Source organism: Gorilla gorilla, chromosome 18 (assembly GCF_029281585.2).
Source record: "Gorilla gorilla gorilla isolate KB3781 chromosome 18, NHGRI_mGorGor1-v2.1_pri, whole genome shotgun sequence".
In the NCBI taxonomy this organism is placed as follows: domain Eukaryota; kingdom Metazoa; phylum Chordata; class Mammalia; order Primates; family Hominidae; genus Gorilla; species Gorilla gorilla.
Genome location: NC_073242.2, coordinates 35,612,945 through 35,632,293, shown reverse-complemented (window position 1 = coordinate 35,632,293; position 19,349 = coordinate 35,612,945). Strand labels below are relative to the sequence as shown.

General features: G+C 47.2%; 1 protein-coding gene across 1 annotated transcript in view; it reads left to right on the top strand.

Moving 5' to 3' along the window:
* LOC115933144 (myosin-11-like) overlaps positions 1–19,349 on the top strand; it is a gene marked incomplete at its 5' end in the record, with an annotated part of 88,318 nt that overhangs the window by 52,035 nt on the left and 16,934 nt on the right. Inside the window, 5 exon segments of the mRNA XM_055364263.2 lie at positions 5,893–5,995; positions 7,909–7,929; positions 10,143–10,235; positions 13,812–13,875; positions 16,714–16,812. Coding sequence (XP_055220238.2) covers positions 5,893–5,995; positions 7,909–7,929; positions 10,143–10,235; positions 13,812–13,875; positions 16,714–16,812 — 380 coding nt within the window.

Below are 19,349 nucleotides of genomic sequence, written 5' to 3'. Positions count from 1 at the left end.
TTTATTGAAACACAGCCGCACCCACTTGTTTACGTATTTGCTTTTGTGCTGCAGTGGAGAGCTGAGCAGATGTGACAAAGAATGCGTGACCCCTCAAAGTCTAAAATATTTACTGTCTGACCTTTTACAAAAAGAGTTTGCTAACTCCTAGCTTAAACAGTGGGAAAATGTGAATATTATTTATATTTTAATGATAGGATGAATGCTGAAACTCATTATACAAACAATATATAACTTCTGTTATAAAAGTAATAATAGGTGGGCACAGTGGCTCACACCTGTAATCCCAACACTTTAGGAGGCCGAGGCAGGAGGATTGCCTGAGGCCTGGAGTTCAAGACTATCCTGGGCAACTTAGCGAGACCCCACAAAATCAAAAAATTAGCTAGGTGTAGTGGCACATGCCTGTCCTCCCAGCTACTCAGGAGGCTGAGGTGGGAGGGTCACTTGAACCCAGGAGTTCGAGATTGCAGTGAGTCAAGATTGTGCCACTGCACTCCAGCCTGAGCAAGAAGCAAAACTCTGTCTCAAAAAACAAAAGTAATAATAACTAACATTTTGGCATACCAGGCATTGTTCTAAGCATTTTATGTAAATATTCACTCATTTAATCCTCACAAGAATCATATAAAAGGTCAGGCATGGTGGCTCATGCCTGTAGTCCTAGCACTTTGGGAGGCTGAGGCTAGAGATCACTTGAGACCAGGAGTTCGAAACCAGCTTGGGCAACATAGCGAGACCCCTGTCTCTACAGAAAATTTAAAAATTAGCCAGCTGTGGTGGTGTGCACCTGTAGTCCCAGCTACCTGGGAGATTGGGGCAGGAATATCACTTGAGCCTAGGAATTCTCAGCTGCAGTGAGCTATGATTGCATCACTGCACTCCAGCCTGGGCCACAGAGTGAGATCTTGTCTCAAAAAAAAAAAAAAAAAAAAAAAAATCATACAAGGTAAGTGTTTTTATTATACCCATTTTATAATGGGGTAAAGAAACTGAGGTATGGAGAGGCTAAATGACTTGCCTAAGGTCACACAGGTAACTGGCAGAGCAGGGATTTGAACTTGAGCAACCTGTCCCTGGAGCCCATTATGCTATTCTGCCAATTGATGCTATAGGGGAGAGAGGCGTTGCTTCTGCCTGGGGTTTTGCAGGACGTGTAGGAGTTGTACAGTACAAAATGCCAGGGTGCTTTGCCAGTCACATAAAGACCAGGGACTGAATAGCTGTGAGGTTCATCAGAGACAATTTGGCTTTCCTACCAGTGGCAAACCACAGGCTGCAATGGACTTGGCAATATTCGACCCTGGGAGCTAGGACCAGCTGCAGAATTTGTAGAATTTTGCAAAATGAAAATGCTGGCTGAGTGCAGTGACTCACACCTGGAATCCCAGCACTTTGGGAGGCTGAGGCGGGCAGATCACACGAGGTCAGGAGTTCGAGGCCAGCCTCGCCAACATGGTGAAATCCCATTTCTACTAAAAATATAAAAATTACCCGGGCATAGTGGCAGGCACCTGTAGTTCCAGCTACTTGGGAGGTTGAGGCAGGAGAATCACTTGAACCTGGGAGGTAGAGGTTGCAGTGAGCCACCATCACACACTGCACTCCAGCCTGGGCAATAGAGCAAGAGTCAGTCTCAAAAAAAAAAGAAAAGAAAAGAAAAAAAAGAAAATGCAGAGCGTTTATAAAGAATTAGGAAGAATTTCCAGGTGGCAACATTAGAGTATTAAGCACAGGGTGGTCCCTGTGAGACTGTACAGGTCACACTCATGAAGCCAGCCTGGCTGGGGGATTAAGTGGCCATTGGTTGTTTCCTCCCAGCTGCTGGGGCTGGACTGATTAAAAGGACTTGGCATTGGGGTAGTTACAAGGCCAGGAGGCCATAACGTGGTCATGAGTCTGGTCCTTCTCCAGGAAGAGGGAGCTCAGTACCAAATTCCCCAAGAAATAAGAAAGGAGTTTAGGATGCTCAGACCAGGAAGGCATCTTCACCCCTAGAGGTCACGGGTCAGAAAAGCCAAGCTATGAATGTTTCTAGACCGGCTCTAAGCACATCAACCTTCAGACGCCCACGAGCCTGGAGCTTGGGATGTTTTCTTTGGCAGAACCTCCCAGGGCAATTTATTTTTCTCAACAGAACTTGGAAACAGTGGAGCCCAGCAGCTACATGGGAAGGGGTAGATGCCCAGAGTTTATGTCCCACTCCCCATCCCAGGCAAAGTGGGAGACCATAGCCACAGATGGGGCACATTGATGTCTTTGGGTTTTTTTTTGTCTGTTTGTTTGTTTGTTTGTTTGTTTTTTGAGATGGAGTCTCATTCTATTGTCCAGGCTGGAGTGCAGTGGCACGAGCTCAGCTCACTGTAATCTCCGCCTCCTGGGTTCAAGGGATTCTCCTGCCTCAGCTCCCCAAGTAGCTGGGACTACAGGCACCCACCACCATGCCCAGCTACTTTTTGTATTTTTAGTAGAGACAGGGTTTCACCATGTTGGCCAGGCTGGTCTTGAACTCCTGACCTCAAGTGATCCACCCGCCTCAGCCTCCCAAAGTACCGGGATGACAGGCGTGAGCCACCACACCCGGTGATGTCTTTGTTGTAAAAGGGAGGAGGTGAGAGAGGTTCAAGGCCAGGGTGGAAAGGAAGGAACTTCTGTGGGAAAGGAGAAGTGAGCAGCAGCAGTCTAGGAGCACTGGTTTGTCAGCATGAAGAGTGTGATCCACACGTGTTGTTTGTGCACACCGCTGTCCTGATTCTTGTCTTGGATCTGAATAGGTTCATGACCACCTACGCAAGTGGTTTCCTACATCCAAAAATTTCTCTCCTTTCTCTTGCTTTAATCAGAATCCAACCCCTTCACTTTAGAATGAAGTCAAGCAAAGTTCTGACATTAGCCTGATTGAAGTAATTCATACTTAGGTGTGAATGACTGAGTGGCTTGGTTCATTGATTGGGGCAAGTAAAGCCTCCTGGAATATATGGCAGAATTGCGGTGGAGTGGGGCTGGAACTTCACTCTGTCTTTTCTCTTTGCTGATTTGTTAAAATAAAAGTGTGGGAGGCAGAACATGGGCCCTGGTGTCAAGTGGACCTATGTTCAAATCCTGCTTCTCCTCCATTTCCTATCTGTGTGAAAGCAGGAGCAATTGTGGGCTGGAGCAATTTACTTCAACCTCTCTTTGCCTCAGTTTCCCCAGGTGGGTGATGGGGATAATTAATAACTCTCTCATTAGATTGCTGGGTAGAGTAAATGAAAAGATTTGTGAGCCCAAAGCCTAGTACTGTGCAGGCCTTCAACAAATATCAATTCCCCTTCCCCTGCCCTTCTTCTGGCCTTAGAAAGCAAGTCCCTAGAGGGTTGGGCCTGTGTCATGGAACAACTTGGTGAAATGTAGTAAAAGGAATTCTGACTGCATTAGAATCAGAGACCTGACTTTCCATTCTGACTGTATCCCTTCTTTGCTGTGTGACCTAGGGAAAATTGCTTACCCACTCTGGGCAAGACTCTTCCTTCTATAATAACATGGAAGCAGGAAGAGGATAAAGGAAATAATTCATGTAGAGCAATTAGCAAAGGGACCCTTCCCCCTATATCCCCCCAATGACAAATGCCAATTCTTCTCTGTCTTAAGAGATGGGATCTTGCTATGTTGCCCAGGCTTCTGTCAAACTCCTGACCTCAAGGCATCCTCCCAACTCAGCCTCCTGAGTAGCTGCAATTATAAACGTGGCCAGTTCTCTGCTGCACCTGGCTAGTTATCCTCTTTTACACACACACACACACACACACACACACACACACACACACACACACACATTCTGGTCTTAGTTTCCCCTTCTGGGGAAATGGGGTAATGCCTTCATGGTCCCCATTTCATAAACTGCCTCTGAGGCCATGTGAAATAATGTGGCCATTGGGAAGGAGGGCCTCTAGGAAGGGAAGGGACCACACAAAGTCACCGCAAGATGTTTCATCATTCTTGGCCATCAGACACTTGATTTCTGGACAGTGGGACCTGTAGGATTAGGCACAGCAATTTGGGGCACTTTTTTTTTCTTTCTCTTTCTTTTTTCTTTTCTTCTATTTCTTTTTTAAGCCATGAGCCAAGTTATTAATGGGCCCTTGGCAGAGAAAATTAATTTCTTTATTTCCTAATTAGGAAGAAGAGCAGACTGTACTAGCTTTGGTGGCACTGGTTCAGCACAGAGAACCTTGGGCTGACCTCGGGGTGAACAAATTCTTTTTCCAACTTAAAAAAAAAAACTCTCTTATATTTTAGAGTATTAAGTGAGCTCAGAAAATAAGAGAGATAAGGCAAAGAAAGGAAACACAAAAAGCAAAAGTAAACTGAAAAATAGAAGAAGACGATAAACAAGTGAAGTTTTGGTCAAGGCACTGTCCTTATCTTTCACTAGGAGTGGTGGGACATAGAGGCAGTATCTGGATGGAGCTGTTCCATTGTGATGATTTCTGGTGGCCAAAACAGGCAGCTAGTTCACAAAAGCCATCTTGGTTAAAAAAAAAAAAAAAAAAAAAAAAATCTACCTTCATATTCCAGGAGGACATACTTTTTTGATACGACAAACCATGTCGTGCTGATCTAAACATATCAGTCATTTACACTTTAGTGTGAATTACTTCAGCTGGGTTTATTCTTAGATACTTGGCTGAGATCATCAGCTAGCTTCCTGATACATGGGGTGGGATTCCTCAGAGGATAAAGGGGCTTGCATCTGCCCAGTGACCAATGGGATAACCGGTTTTTTGGTAAATTTTTCTTTCCATAAGGGAGCTTCTTAAACTTTAGGTCCTGGTACTCCAGAGGCACTTACATCCTTTCTTGAAGGCTGCCTTGTGCCTGGTCTTTCCATTTCTAGCAATGCTAATGATGTCTGCAGGCGGATCATGAGGTCAGGAGATCGAGACCATCCTGGCTAACATGGTGAAACCCCGTCTCTACTAAAAATACAAAAAATTAGCCGGGCGTGCTGGTGGGTGCCTGTAGTCCCAGCTACTTGGGAGGCTGAGGCAGGAGAATGGCGTGAACCAGGGAGGTGGAGCTTGCAGTGAGCTGAAATTGTGCCACTGCACTCCAGCCTGGGGACAGAGTGAGACTCCATCTCAAAAAAAAAAAAAAAAAAAAAGCAGATAATTCCAAATAAACCTGTTTGGACCTATGTAAGAAAACTAAGGTTTTCTTGTTCACCCTATTTTTTTAGAGATGAGGTCTTGCTCTGTCACTCAGGCTGGAGTGCAGTGGTGTGATCATGGCTCACTGTGGCCTCAAACTCCTGGGCTTAAGCCATCCTCCCACCTCAGCCTCCTGAGTAGCTGGGACTACAGGCATGCACCACCATGCCTGGTTAATTTTTCTTATTTTTTATAGAGTCAGGGTTGTGCTGTGTTGCTCAGGCTGGTCTTGAACTCCTGGACTCAAGTGATCCTCCTGCCTCAACTTCCCAAATAGCTGGGACTACAGGCATGTGCCACCATGCCTGGCTAATTTTTAAATCTTTTTCTAGAGGCAGTGTCTCTCTGTGTTGCTGAGCTGGTCTCACACTCCTGGGCTCAAATGATCCTCCCACCTCAGCCTCCCAAAGTGCTGGGATCACAGGCATGAGCCACCGCGCCCGGCCCACCTTTTCACTCTTTGTATCTGAATTCTTTTCTATGTCCTCTTGGAAGGAATAGATTGGGCATTGGACCTAGGCTGGGGACCCAGTTCCACTCACTACCAGAGATGTGGCCTTGGGCAAGTTACTTCCCCTCTGGGAGCCTCTGTTTCACCCTCTGGGAAATGATGGTGATGATCATTATTGTCCTGCCTGGCTCATGGAACTGCGGAAAGGTCACCATGGAACGTGTGCATAGATGATGTTCCCGTGTCTTTCAGAGGCGAGTCTGGAGCCGGGAAAACCGAAAACACCAAGAAGGTCATTCAGTACCTGGCCGTGGTGGCCTCCTCCCACAAGGGCAAGAAAGACACAAGTATCACGGTGAGTGGCAGTTCCCAATCAGAGGCCATGATTTTGCCAACCGGTCTCCAGCTTGCAGCCCAACCGAGATACAAACAGAACATCGTTGCAAGAACTCAGGCCCCTTCTGACTACCCCTCCCCTGAAGACTCAAAGAGGGACTGTCTTTTTGGCGAGCAGGCCTGTTGAGTGTGGGTGATTTCTTGGCTCAGCTAGAAGCATCCCTCCAGAAGGGGGCCCGTTTCGTGAAATGAGAATAAGCCCTTTCCTTCCATAGCGAGATCTTCCTCCACGTTGGGGCTTCTCAGTGGTGGCACTGATGTCATTTTGGACCAGATAACTCTTCCTTGGGGGGGCTTCCCTGTGGCTCGTAGAATGTTTCACAACATCCCTGGCCTCGACCCGCCAGATGCCGACAGCCCCCTTCCCTCCAGTTGTGACAACCAAAAATATCTCTAGACATTGTCAGATGTTCCCTGGGGTGGGACAGTTGCCCTCGATTGAGAAGCACTCCTTTCATGAATCTCTGTAACGTCCCAGGGGTTAAGGTACCTTTTGGGTTCCCGGATTCCTCCACGTGTCCCCCTGTCCCTGGGATGGAGATGCTGGTATCACTCGGCCCGTGGGCTTCAGTGCAATGCCATTCAGTAACTGTGGATTGAGCACCTACTGTATGCCAGGAACCACTTGGGGTGGGGACCTGGGGATAAGTCTGAGAGATGCTGTTATTCTCTTCTCTGAGCTTCCGGACCTGTGGAAGAGCATGTAGTTGTCAAAGAATCCCTCAAATAAACAGATGATGACACGGTATGACTAAGAGCTTGGGAGGAAAAGAAGAGCAGGTTTCTAGAGTCATCTCCTCTAGGGCCCATCCTTCTCTTCCTCCTCATGTGTCAGCCCTGCCCCATCTATCCCACAGGAGGGGGCACGTGGTAGGGCCGCTAGGACTGGCCGGTGCCTCCGTCTGCAGGTTCGTGGGTGGGAAGATGGTAGGATGGAGATCTGACTACGGCGTGCGGTGTCTCCAGTGTTCGCCATTCCAGATGTCACTTTGCATCCTCAGAGGGGACTCTGGGGCAGCCACCATGGCCGGCTTGTCTGGAGGCCCTTGGAGACCTAGGATGGGCGCTGGTCGTGGCTTTGGAGAACTTTCCTTCTCCAAACAAATGCAGGAAACTCAAGATTCAGCATCCTAGAATTGTCTCTGGCAAGTTGGTTTCTAGCCATAGTGAGTGGGAACAATGGCCCCAGAGGCTGTGTGGCAGTTTAAACACAGTTTCCACTGCCTTCCCTTTCCCTAAAGAGTAAACACAGGAGATAATACTTTCTAACAACTCATCGTTATCAAGGGCCTACTATGTGCTGCTTGTTTTGGCTGCATGCGTAAACACATCTCAGACATTGTCTCACTGGATACTGTTTTAAGGAGCCTAATGTGGCCCCAGTAATTATGAAAACCTTTGAAATGTCTGGATCTCTAAGAAATTAGAAAAAGGAGGGAATGGCTGAGCATGGGGGCTCATGCCTGTAATCTGTGTTTTGGGAGGCCAAGGTGGGAGGATGGTCTGAGCCCAGGAGTTCAGGACCAGCCTGGGTGGCGTAGTGAGACCCTGTCTGTACAAAAAAAAAAAAAAAAAAAAAAAATCAGGAGAATTAGCTGGGCCTGGTGTGCATGCCTGTAGTCTTAGCTACTTGGGAGGCTGAGGCAGGAGGATTGCCTGAGCCCAGTAGGTTGAGACTGCAGTGAGCTGTGATCGTATTCCTGCAGCTAAACAGAGAGAAAAGAAACAGTATCAAGGAAAAGGAGCTGACCAGTCTGTCTGGGAGACTCCAGGCTGTTTCGGGGGATCAAAGTCATATATTCTCCAGCCCCTGATGTCCATGTGATGGAAATAACACTGACATTTGTTTTATACTGTGTTGTTCAACCACAGCAAGGCCCATCTTTTGCCTACGTGAGTAACTGAGAGTGTTTTCCTGGTGTGTAGGGGAGGCACGGAGTGAACTTAGATCTGCATGATCCTATTGCACCCACCGAGTCCCGTAGCTGGTGGTAGAAATGGGGTAGGCCCTAGAGTTTCACAACTTAAATCAGTAAATGCACCAAAATACCATCTTGTGGGTGTCTGATGCCAGGGAAGGGTGTGGGGGTGCATTTACCACCCACGGGACGCCTATTGGAGTCCCCAGGGTTGCGCTCCAGCCTGAAATGGATTTCTCCGCTTCAGAATGAACCCCTGCACCCTTCAAAGCATCCACTCCCTTGACTGGAACAACCTAGACAGAGATGTCTGTCCCATCTGGCTGAGTGTTTTAGGACTGTCAGGCCCCAAAGCTTCCCTGGCTCGATGGACAGTCGATGGCACAGCTGTGGCATGCCTCCCTCTTCTCTCCCTGCCATCATCCCTAAGTGTCTTCCCTCAGCCCTGTCCCTGGTGCACCAGTGTGTCCCTGTGCATGCGTGTGCAGTGCGTGTCTGTCTCTTGCATGCTGGTTGCTTGACTCAAGCCTCCAGAAACAGTCTTGGAGGTCACGATGCACTAGCTTTGGTGGCGCGGTAAGGCCCCAGCTACGCAACGCATAACCTGGTCCTGCTTGGACCTGTGCATATGTAAACTCATCTCTAACACAGAGCTTGGGGGGCTGATGTATGGGTCCCAGCCTAGAAGAAACCCACAGGTGTCTTCCTTGGCTCCCGAAAAGATCATTCAATCCATCTTAGTTAGACCCTGGGTGACTGTGTTGCAGATCAGAAGGAGAATTACAGTTCTTATTTGGGATCTGCTTTTGTGTGACCTTGGCCGAGTCAGTTAACTTCTCGGGGCTACGGTTTCATCATCTATAAAATTGAGGGTTTGAACCAGGTCCCCCCATTTAAAGCTCTCTTGCCAAGACTTTTCAACCTTACCTGCCAGAATCCCCATTCTAGAAAGGGAGCCTTTTTCAGAGAGAATGGAGACCCCAAGTTTATGTGAACAAAAGTGATTCCTTTAGTCGTCTTCCCACCAACAAAGAAATGCCCGTGGTGCTCCTTGTAAATTTCCACCAGTCTCAGCTGTGGTGATTCCACTTGTGGCTGAGATTTGTATGCGGATGAGGCTTTTGCTTCATCTTTCTCTGGGAGCTACAAAAAGGAAGATGTGTGGACAAATCAAAACAGAAACAAATAGCAGCTTCCTGCTTTGTCCTGTAGACCAGGTACCCTGATGCCTTCCTAGCATGTGGAGGAATGAGGAGGAAGCCATGCCCATCCTTGTCCCCTCTAGACACTTTCCCGGCTCCTGTCCAGCCCAGCCCTGCTGCCTGGAAAAATAAGGAAGGGAAAGCAGGAGGGAGGACAAGGAGAAAAACTCCCAGAATCCAGGGCCTGGAGGCCTCGGGGCCCAACTGCAGCCACCATGTTTTAGGGCTAGGCCAAGAGCAGCTCATTTGCTTTCCCAGCTTAACTTAACCACATTGGCCCTTTCCTGCCATGATTAATCACGTGACCGCGTTTGTGCAAAGGCATCCCGGTAGAGGGGGCCGGTGGGCTGTGTACAGTCTCAGCTTCCTTTAACCCAGTGAATGGAGCTCAGGCAACCTGCTTGAAGCTTTATTCCGCAGTCCGCTAAGAGGATTCCTGGTGGGTTTTGTGCATTCCTTACTTGTCTGCTGTAGAAGACTTCAGAAAACCAGTCCTGAGAAAGGAAAAATTGCAACTTAAAAAAAAATTGCACTAAAATAATTAGAAGGAGGATTGTAGTGGTTTAGCTTGAAGAAGGCTGCTTGTTAAACATGAACAGCAGCACGACTGCCATGTACAGTGGGACAGGTGGTGCACTGCACAACTCCGGGGGGCACCATTCATCATGATGTAAATGACATCTCCGACATTGTGCAAGGCAGTGGCTTTGAGTGGCAGTGATGTTGCACAGATGAGCAGGCCCTAGTCTTGAAAAAAGTGACCTTCCTAGGGAGCAGATGTCCTAGCTATTAGAGAGCTCAGACAGTTGCTTCTCTTCTGAAATCCTCCTGTAAATCTGAACATTAGCATCAGGGTCTGAGAGGAGGTAGGAGATAGGAGAGAACCTGTGGGTTAAGGGCAGAGTTTTGTGACAACATCCATCCGAGGTAGAACTGTCAGGACCTAGGTTGCTTTCTCCAATAACTAGATATGAATGAATTTTAGGGAGAGCTGGAAAAGCAGCTTCTACAAGCAAACCCGATTCTGGAGGCTTTCGGCAACGCCAAAACAGTGAAGAACGACAACTCCTCACGATTCGTAAGTAGCAAAGCCCACATGGGTTTTCCAGAAAAGCTTTTGTGTCATCTCCTGCCTGGGGCTGCAGAGTGTTTGCGTGCAGAGGTGGGAGGGGCATCTGACCCTGGAGAGATGGGCTGTATCTCACAGTCTTGCAAGGGCTCCTGCCTCTCACTCTCTAATTCATTCATTAATGTATTCACTATTCACTCAACAAATATTGATTGGCCTGGTGCGGTGGCTCACACCTGTAATCCCAGCACTTTGGGAGGCTGAGGTGGGAGGATCACTTGAGCCCAGGGGTTCTAGACCAGCCTGGGCAACAAAGCGAGATCCCATCTCTATTATTAAAATAAAATTTAAAAAATTATTTATTGAGCACCTGGTATGGGCTGGACCCTTATATCCGATACCATTTTATGTAACAAAACATGAATTGAGTGCCAACTGTGTACCAGGCACACACCTCCTCCAAGAAATACTTAGTAAGTACCTACTGTGTACAATTACTCTGGTAGGCACTTTTACATGTACCACCATTCTCTTTGTTTTTTTCTCATTTGCTGTTTTTATTAAGTGCCTACTGTATACCAGGCATTCAGCGAGTCTCACAGGATTGCGATGAATAGTTCAGATATGGTTCCAGACTTCATGAAGCTGGTTCTTCCAATTGAATAACAGAGAGTAAGTGAGGCAGGGGGTACTACCTTCCCATGCACACTCCCCCAGGCTCCAAAGCAAAAGGTTTTTGCCTGAGCCCAACAGGGCAGGGGAACTCTGAAAGTGGGTGGTTGATGATAGGTGGACAACAATGGTTTTATTGTGCAAAAGAAGCGGTTGTCTCCATAGGAGGCTCAGAAAGATATTTTAGTGAGAAAAGATGAAGGAAAAATTGCCTCTGCATTCCAGGAGAAGGGGGTCTCTGAACTGTTGCTCGCTGAGATGGGGCCCTGTGAAAGACTCTTTGCAGAAAGCTCTGCTCTGCTGAGCATATTCACGTGGTGGTCCCTGACCCTGTGATCCCCAAGGCCCATTTTAGTAACAAACAATTACATAATGTCTCCTTTCCTCGCCCGAAATTAGAATCATAGATAGTATCACCTCCTACACGTATTAGATGAATACACATCAGCATAATGCCCTAACTGGAATATGAAGAAGAAATAACATAAGACAATTCATAATGAAAGTGTGCATTTCAGGCCAGGCAAGGTGGCTCATGCCTGTAGTCCCAGTACTTTGGGAGACTGAGGCGGGCAGATCACTTGAGCTCAAGAGTTTGAGACCAGCCTGGGCAACATGGGGAAACCCCATCTCTACAAAAATAAATAAATAAATAAATAAATAAATAAATAAATAAATAAAGTGCATTTCAGCATATTAATGCTCGGGCCAGGCCACACCAACAGAAGACGCAGTAAGAGACAGACACTTAGGTCTATCCACGGCGACAGCTACAAATACAAGGAAAAGGGTCAAGTTCAGGCACTGATGATGTTGGCATGGGATTTTCCAGAATGGCAACTGACTCTCAGTGAAGCGCTGAACCAAAGAACAATCTTCTCTAGAGTCACACAGATGGGATATTCTTGTATTAGAACAACATTTTAAACACTTGTTAATGCTTTTATTTAAAAGCATAAAAATCTAGGCCAGGCACAGAGTGGCTCACACCTGTAAACCCAGCACCTTGGGAGGCTGAGTTGGGAAGATCACCTGAGGTCAGGAGTTTGAGACCAGCCTGGCTAACATGGTGAAACCCTGTCTCTACTAAAAATACAAAAATTAGCTGGGCGCGGTGACACACGCCTGTATTCCCAGCTACTCGGGAGGCTGAGGTGGGAGAATTCCTTGAACCCGGGGAGATGGAGGTTGCAGTGAGCCAAAGTCACACCACTGCACTCCAACCTGGGCGACAGAGTGAGGCTCTTGTCTCAAAAAAAACAAAAACAAAAACAAAAAAACGTAAAAATCAAAAGTCATAAAGGTTAGGTTCTAAGCCCGGCTAATTACAAACAGATTTTTACCTCCATGAGTGGCAGGTGAGACATTGGAAGAGTCATAAGGGATATAGACAAGGATTGGCATCAGAGACTCTCCAGGTCATTGCAGGACTCCCAAAATATCCTTGGCTCCACTGTTCACTAACAACGGCGGCCCCCACCATCATGTGACAAGCCAAATAATGGCTTCCACCGATTTCCAAAATCTCCATAGCAGATGTGCCGCCTCCACTGAGAAGCACTGCGTTTGCATGTTCCAATTCTGTGCAATGTTTCTAGCCTGTCATAAATGGAAGCACGTGCAAGACAAATCCCTAAAAACATCCTCCACTCACTGGCGTCCCTGCCATCTTGGGAAGGAGAGTGAAGAAGGTGCCTGGGCCTTGCCTGTGACCAGCCGGCTCTCCCTGGCTCCATCTGGGATATGGTCATCCCAAATCACTCTACTGCATGTTTCCCAATGGGGAAAGTTTGAAGGTTTTGTCAAGGACTGAGCAAGCCTAGGGGATTGTGTCCACACACGCCAACACTTCCCACCATGTTATGTCATGATGGGGGAAAAGGATGAAATCCTGTCTCACCTATTGAGGAAACAGGAAAAGGGTTGATGCCAACAGATGGAGGATTGGGTTCCATCCTTGGTTTCATGGCTTAGCTGAGGCAGGTAGATAGGGCCATCTTTGGAGATACTTGTTGAGCCTCTAGGGCCAGGGACATGAGCCATTCCTGCCTAAAGGACATCCTACACAGGGCCTGCTTGGGCAGTGTGGCCAATGCATACTCACCTGTCCACAGAAAAGGTTTAATCCATAGTGGGATGATGTGGGTGCAGCATGTTTTGGAGCAGGGTAGGGTCTGGGGAGGGAGCCCTCTAGCCCCTGAATATGGAAAAACCTTCTTTCTGCTTAGGGCCCTACCTCTCAGGAGCATTGTCACGTTGGACAAGTCACTTGATCTCTTTTAGCCTTAGTTTTCCCAGCTTTAAAATGGGGATAGTGGGCTGGGTGTGGTAGTTTACTCCTGTAATCCCAGCACTTTGGGAGGCTGAGGTGGGAGGATTGCTTGAGTGCAGGAGTCTGAGGCCAACCTGGACAACACAGTGAGATCCTATCTCTACAAAAAAAATTTAAAAATTAGCCAGGTATGGTGGTGCATGCCTGTAGTCCTAGCTGCTTGGGAGGGTGAGGTCATGGGGAAAAGGGGATTGCTTGAGCCCAGGAGTTCAAGGTTACAGTGAGCTGTGATTGCACCACTGCACTCCAGCCTCGGTGACAGAGCAAGACCTTGTCTCTAATAAATAAATAAGTTTTTTTAAATGGGGATAGCCATGATGGACTATGGTCATTGCAAAAGCCGAATGAAATTGATCTGTGAACATGTTTTACACGTTCTGTTGCTGTCAGGCCTGGGGTGGTTTCAGCTCAGCAGATGTTGGTTCCGCCTGACAACTTGACCTGTGGGGTTCTGAGTGTTCGCAAGAATCTCTCCGCCCCACCTCCCATCCTCTGTACCATCTGCCTCCTGCTTGCCCACAGCATGGGGTTAAAGGCTGAAGTTGGGCAGCAAAGCCTGAACTGTGTTTTCCTGTTGGCAGGGCAAATTCATCCGCATCAACTTCGATGTCACAGGTTACATCATGGGAGCCAACATTGAGACCTGTATCCTTTCCCTGAGCCTGGGCCAAACGGGTACCCCTGCCCCCTACCAATCTCCTGCCCAGAGGCTGGGAGAGTCCAAGAGCCACCCCTATCTTTCCAGCCTCTTAGGTTTCTTCCAGAACAAATCTCCCCTTAACAGCAGGCATTGTGGTGCAGTGGTTATACATGTGTGGACCGGACCCCTGGTTTGAACCCTAAACAAGCAGCCTAGGCTGCATGTGATGTCAAATGACCTGTCCCTTAGCTGAGTGACCTTGGGCTGGTTACTCCACCTCTCTGTGCCTCATCAGCAAAATGGGGATGATAATGAATGGTACCTGCCTCATAGAAATGTGAGAATAGAGTGAATGAACTCATATAAAGCTCTAGGCACCATGCATGGTGCAGAGTAAGGGCTGGCTATGTAGCGTCTATCGTATGATCTTCACTTCATCCTTATTCAGCCATTGTCCGAGGCCAAATTCTGGACCTGTTGTCCTCTTAGAGAGTTGGTCTGTGATCGGCTCCACTTCTTAGGTAGGAAATTGATGAAAACAGAGTTTACCCAGAAGAATGCTGGTATCGCAAGGAACAAGTAGAGCATCTCTTTCATGAACCTGAGCGGTGAAGTGGAGCCAAGTTAGAAATTTCTGGACGTGGGGGAACAACCAAGTCTACAGTTCAGTGACTGATCAGCCTCAGGAGCTTTGCAGGCGGCCCTAGGGCTCAGGCTTCCTGTGGAACACGTGCTTGGCAATGAATAGGACCTGGGGGGCTGACTTAGCTTCCTTCTGCACCTGAGGTTCTCTAGCAGCACCTAGTGGTCCCATTTGTCCACGTTTTATGTGCCCTGGATAAGAGGGTGGGTTGTGGAGTAGCTTCCTCTCCACTGTACTTGTCTAAGCTGTGGGGATTTGGGAAAATCACTGAAGCTGTCTGGGCCTCAGTTTTGCATCAGTAAAATGGGGGTGATTGCACCTAGTTTCTGGAGCTGGTGCAGTGGTTAAATGATATAATATGCATAATAATATGCACAGCCCTTGGTACGGTGCTGGGCCCAAAGTGAGCATCTCATAGGTGGTGGCTATTGCGTTAATTCAATGTTTTCTACGTTTCTACTTTAATCTGCCCAAACCAGCCAGGCTTCCCATCCTGCAGCTAGGAGGGCTGTCAGGCTTCGGTCAAGTCCAGAGCCAGGGCCTTCTTGTCCTGCAGCCCTGCACACACCTCTCAGCAATTCATTTCCTGTGTTTAGAGCGAGCCCCAGGCATAGCCCCGTCCTTCTGGCCTCAGCCTTCCTTTTGGATCAGTGGTTCTCAAAGTATGTTTCCAAACCAGCAGCATCAGCATCACTTGGGAGCTCTTTAGAAACACACATCTCAGCCAGGCACGGTGGTTCAAGCCTGTAATCCCAGCACTTTGGGAGGCCGAGGCGGGCAGACCACTTGAGGTCAGGAGTTCGAGACCACCTGGCCAATATGGTGAAACCCTGTCTCTACTAAAAATACAAAAATTAGCCAGGCAAAGTGACATGCACCTGTAATCCTAGCACTTTAGGAGGCCAAGGCAGGCAGATCACTTTAGGTCATGAGTTCAAGACCAGCCTGGCCAACAGGGTGAAACCCCATCTCTACTAAAAATACAAAAATTAGCCAGGTGTGGTGGCATGCACCTGTAATCCTAGCACTTTAGGAGGCCAAGGCAGGCAGATCACTTTAGGTCATGGGTTCAAGACCAGCCTGGCCAACAGGGTGAAACCCCATCTTTACTAAAAATACAAAAATTAGCCAGGCATGGTGGCATGCACCTGTAGTCCCAGCTCCTCAGGAGGCTGAGGCAGGAGAATCTCTTGAACCCGGGAGGCAGAGTTTGCAGTGAGCCAAGATCGCACACTGCCCTTCAGCCTGGGTGACAGAGCGAGACTCTGGCTCAAACATACATGTGTGTGTACCCGTGTACACCATGAGAAAGTCTGAGAATCACTGCTTTCCAGATTGGACATGGGCTGTGGTAGCCCGGGCACTGCTAGCTGGCTTTAGGACTTGAAGAAGACAAGGTCTGCTGATCTAGCCCCATCATCCCGCACCATCACGCTTAGCGCTGTGGAAATCCACCCAGTACAGTAGCCCAGCCTCCCAGTTGCCCTCTCCCATCAACCCGGACCCTGTGATCTCCATGCCACCGTCACCTGCCCTCCCCTCTGCTCTCCCTCCTGCCACCCCCCATCGCGGAGCAGCTCTCCTGAAGTTAATTAGTGTGGCGTGTTTACGGTCTGTCTCCCCTCCGTCCCGTCAGACCCCACTCTTGGAACAGAGGGCATGGAAGACAGCTTTGCCACTTGCTAGCTGTATGATCTTGAGAAAGCTTCTGTTCTCTGAGCCTCAGTTTCCCCTTATTGAAAACACCGATAATAGTTGCACTTATTTCCTAGCATACTTTGTGAGGCTTCAGTGAGACAATTTATATCAATCGTTTCACATAGGAATGAATCATAAATCATAGGATCATAGAGGGTGTCATTATTTGTGTTCTGTAATGTCTGAAGACAGCTCATTTTAAAGAAGATTTGCTGGTGATGGCTGTTAGGGGAACATCTCATTACCATTACCATCTTCCTGGAGTGTTTTTATGCTTTTTCTTTTCACTCTATTCCCCTCCCTTCTTTTTGCATCTGAAGTCTGCTGGCAGCACCCAGCGGTTCCATTTGTCCACAGGGGCGATGGTCAAAGTTAGACATTACCGATCCCAGGGGCAGAACTGGAAAGTCATCCCGTGTGAATTGGGTGTGACAGGGATGGAGGTGGAAGACCAGAGGAACACCCGCAGTATCCCCAGAATCCCTAACTCCCTCCAAACCAGATCTGCTAGAAAAATCACGGGCAATTCACCAAGCCAGAGACGAGAGGACATTCCACATCTTTTACTACATGATTGCTGGAGCCAAGGAGAAGATGAGAAGTAAGTGACTAGCAATGACATGTGATTGGATGGGTTGAGCCTTCCCTTTCATCAGAATCCGGGGTTAAGGGATTGGCTATTAAAACAGTCTCAGATCCTGCCAGAAAGGACCATGTCTGTGAGTGACATATGAGCAGTTCTTCATCTCCTCCCAATGAGTGAGTGTGGCTTGTGTTCAGTCATTCTCATTTACTGAGCACCTACTATGTGACATAGTAGCCATCAACTCCAATTAGACATTAGATCATTAATGATTCATGTCCCATTAGACCAGAGAGCATCAAGTCCAACTAGACACAATCTACGCCTTCAAGGAAAGGGAGAAAGACATTTGCCTTACTTGCCAATTTATAAAACTTGCAAATATAAAAGATGCATTCTGGTTTTATAAGGAATTTGCAGGGGCAGCGGGACTAAGCATTTTTCATTATACATGTTTTGCCAGTGACTTTGTAGAACAGGGGTCAAAACTTTTTCTGTAAAAGGCCAGATAGTAAATCTTCAGGCTTTGCAGGCCAGGTGGCTTCTGTCACAGCTATTCAACTCTGCCATTGTAATTCAAGAGCAGCCACAGGCAACACATAAACCAATGAGTGCAGGCAACACATAAACCAGTGAGCGCAGGCAACACATAAACCAGTGAGCTCAGGCACCACATAAACTAATGAGTACAGGCAACACATAAACCAATGAACACAGACAACATATAAACCAATGAGCACAGGCAGCACATAAACCAATGAACATAGGCAACACATAAATCAGTGAGTGCAGATGCATCACTGTGTTACAATAAAACTTTATTTACAAAAACAGGCAGTGGGCAGAAGTTTGCTGACCTCTGTTGTAGGGAAAAGTTTTTTTATGTAAATATAATACACTGTATACCAAACTCCAGTAGGAAGTTATGAGTTCTGGACCTGCAGCTGTTTACTAACTCTTAAAAATATATACAAATCGCATAGCTTAAAAAAGGAATGGATCAGTGACTCTGTACATGGTAGAGTCTACATGTTAGCAATAAGTTTTAAGTCTGAAATTCTATGGGAGCAATACAGACTTTGCTTCCCATCTCTTTTGTGGCCCAAGGTTAGTTATTTTGGTTAAGACAGTTACCAAAAGGATCTGTGTGAGCTCAGAACTTCGCTGTGTCGGAGTGTATTGTAGACCTCAGCTACTAGGGGGTGGCATTATCCATTATTTAAATTTCCAGGGTGGGGCAAAGTGGCTCATGCCTGTAATCCCACACTTTGGGAGGCAGAGGCAGGCGGATTACCTGAGGTCAGGAGTTTGAGACCAGCTTGGCCAAGATAGTGAAACCCTGTCTCCCCAAAAATACAAAAATTAGCCAGGTGTGGTGGCTGGCGCCTGTAATCCCAGCTACTCGGGAGGCTGAGGCAGGAGAATCGCTTGAAGCTAGAAGGTGGAGTTTGCAGTGAGCTAAGATTGCACCACTGCACTCCAGCCTAGGCGATAGAGTGAGACTCTGTCTCAAACAATAAAAATAAGTTTCCTTAATGGCTGGCTTTCAGGAACATAGGCTATGAGGTGGAGCAATTTTTGGTAAAGGGGGAATGCTGAATGGATTTTTTATGTACCAGCAAACATGGTATATTAGCAGTTACAGTGCAGGACCCTGTGGAATGGGCCAGGGAAAAATGTTGACATTCCTTTTCCTTTTATTTGGCACCCAAGAAAACAGTTTGGTTGTCTGGTACCTTGGGTTCCAGTTTTTTGCTTTGCCTCTGGTCTTCCAGAAGTGGGCAAGTATAGGGCTCACAACTAAATTCCCAGGGGTCCTTTGTATTCTAGATGATAGAACTGGAAAGATGTTAGGCTTTTAGGAAGAACCAAATATTCCTAAATGCATCCATACTTGGGATAATGAAGTCTTGGCAAAGACCTCAATCCTCGTGACTTGAATCAGGCATTTCAAGTTAATCCAAAAGTTTGAGTTAACTGGTGTCTTTGGTCAATTTAACCTCGAGTTTATCAAGCAGCTTCCAAGTGACTTGACCCATAAAAGACCTTTATTTTGAAAGAAAAATATCTTGCTGACGTCTCTCCAAAAGTATAACCGAATCCATCCTAATTAAAGATTGATCTGGAAGAGGATCCTTGATATATTGGAGGGTATAATAAAAGCAAATGGTGCAGGAGAAAGAAAGGCAATTATAAAGTTGGGGGTGGGGGAGAAGCTGAACAACAACAAAGGAAATGTAATCATAGGATACAGTTTGACACAGAATATCTAATTAATGTCATAAAAAGGGAGTTGGCAAACTGTTTTCGCTAAAGGGTCAGTAGTAAACGTTTTAGACTTTAAGGACCAGATGGCCTCTGTTGCAACTACTCAACTCTGTTGCCTAGTGAGAAAGCAGCCATGAGAAATAAACAAGGACATCAGAGCAGCTGTGTTTCAATAAAACTTTATTTACAAAAACAACAGGGGACCAGATTTGCCAACCTGTGATATAAGCCTCATATATTGATTCAACTAAAAATAGCTGGGGGTGGCTGGGCACGGTGGCTCACAC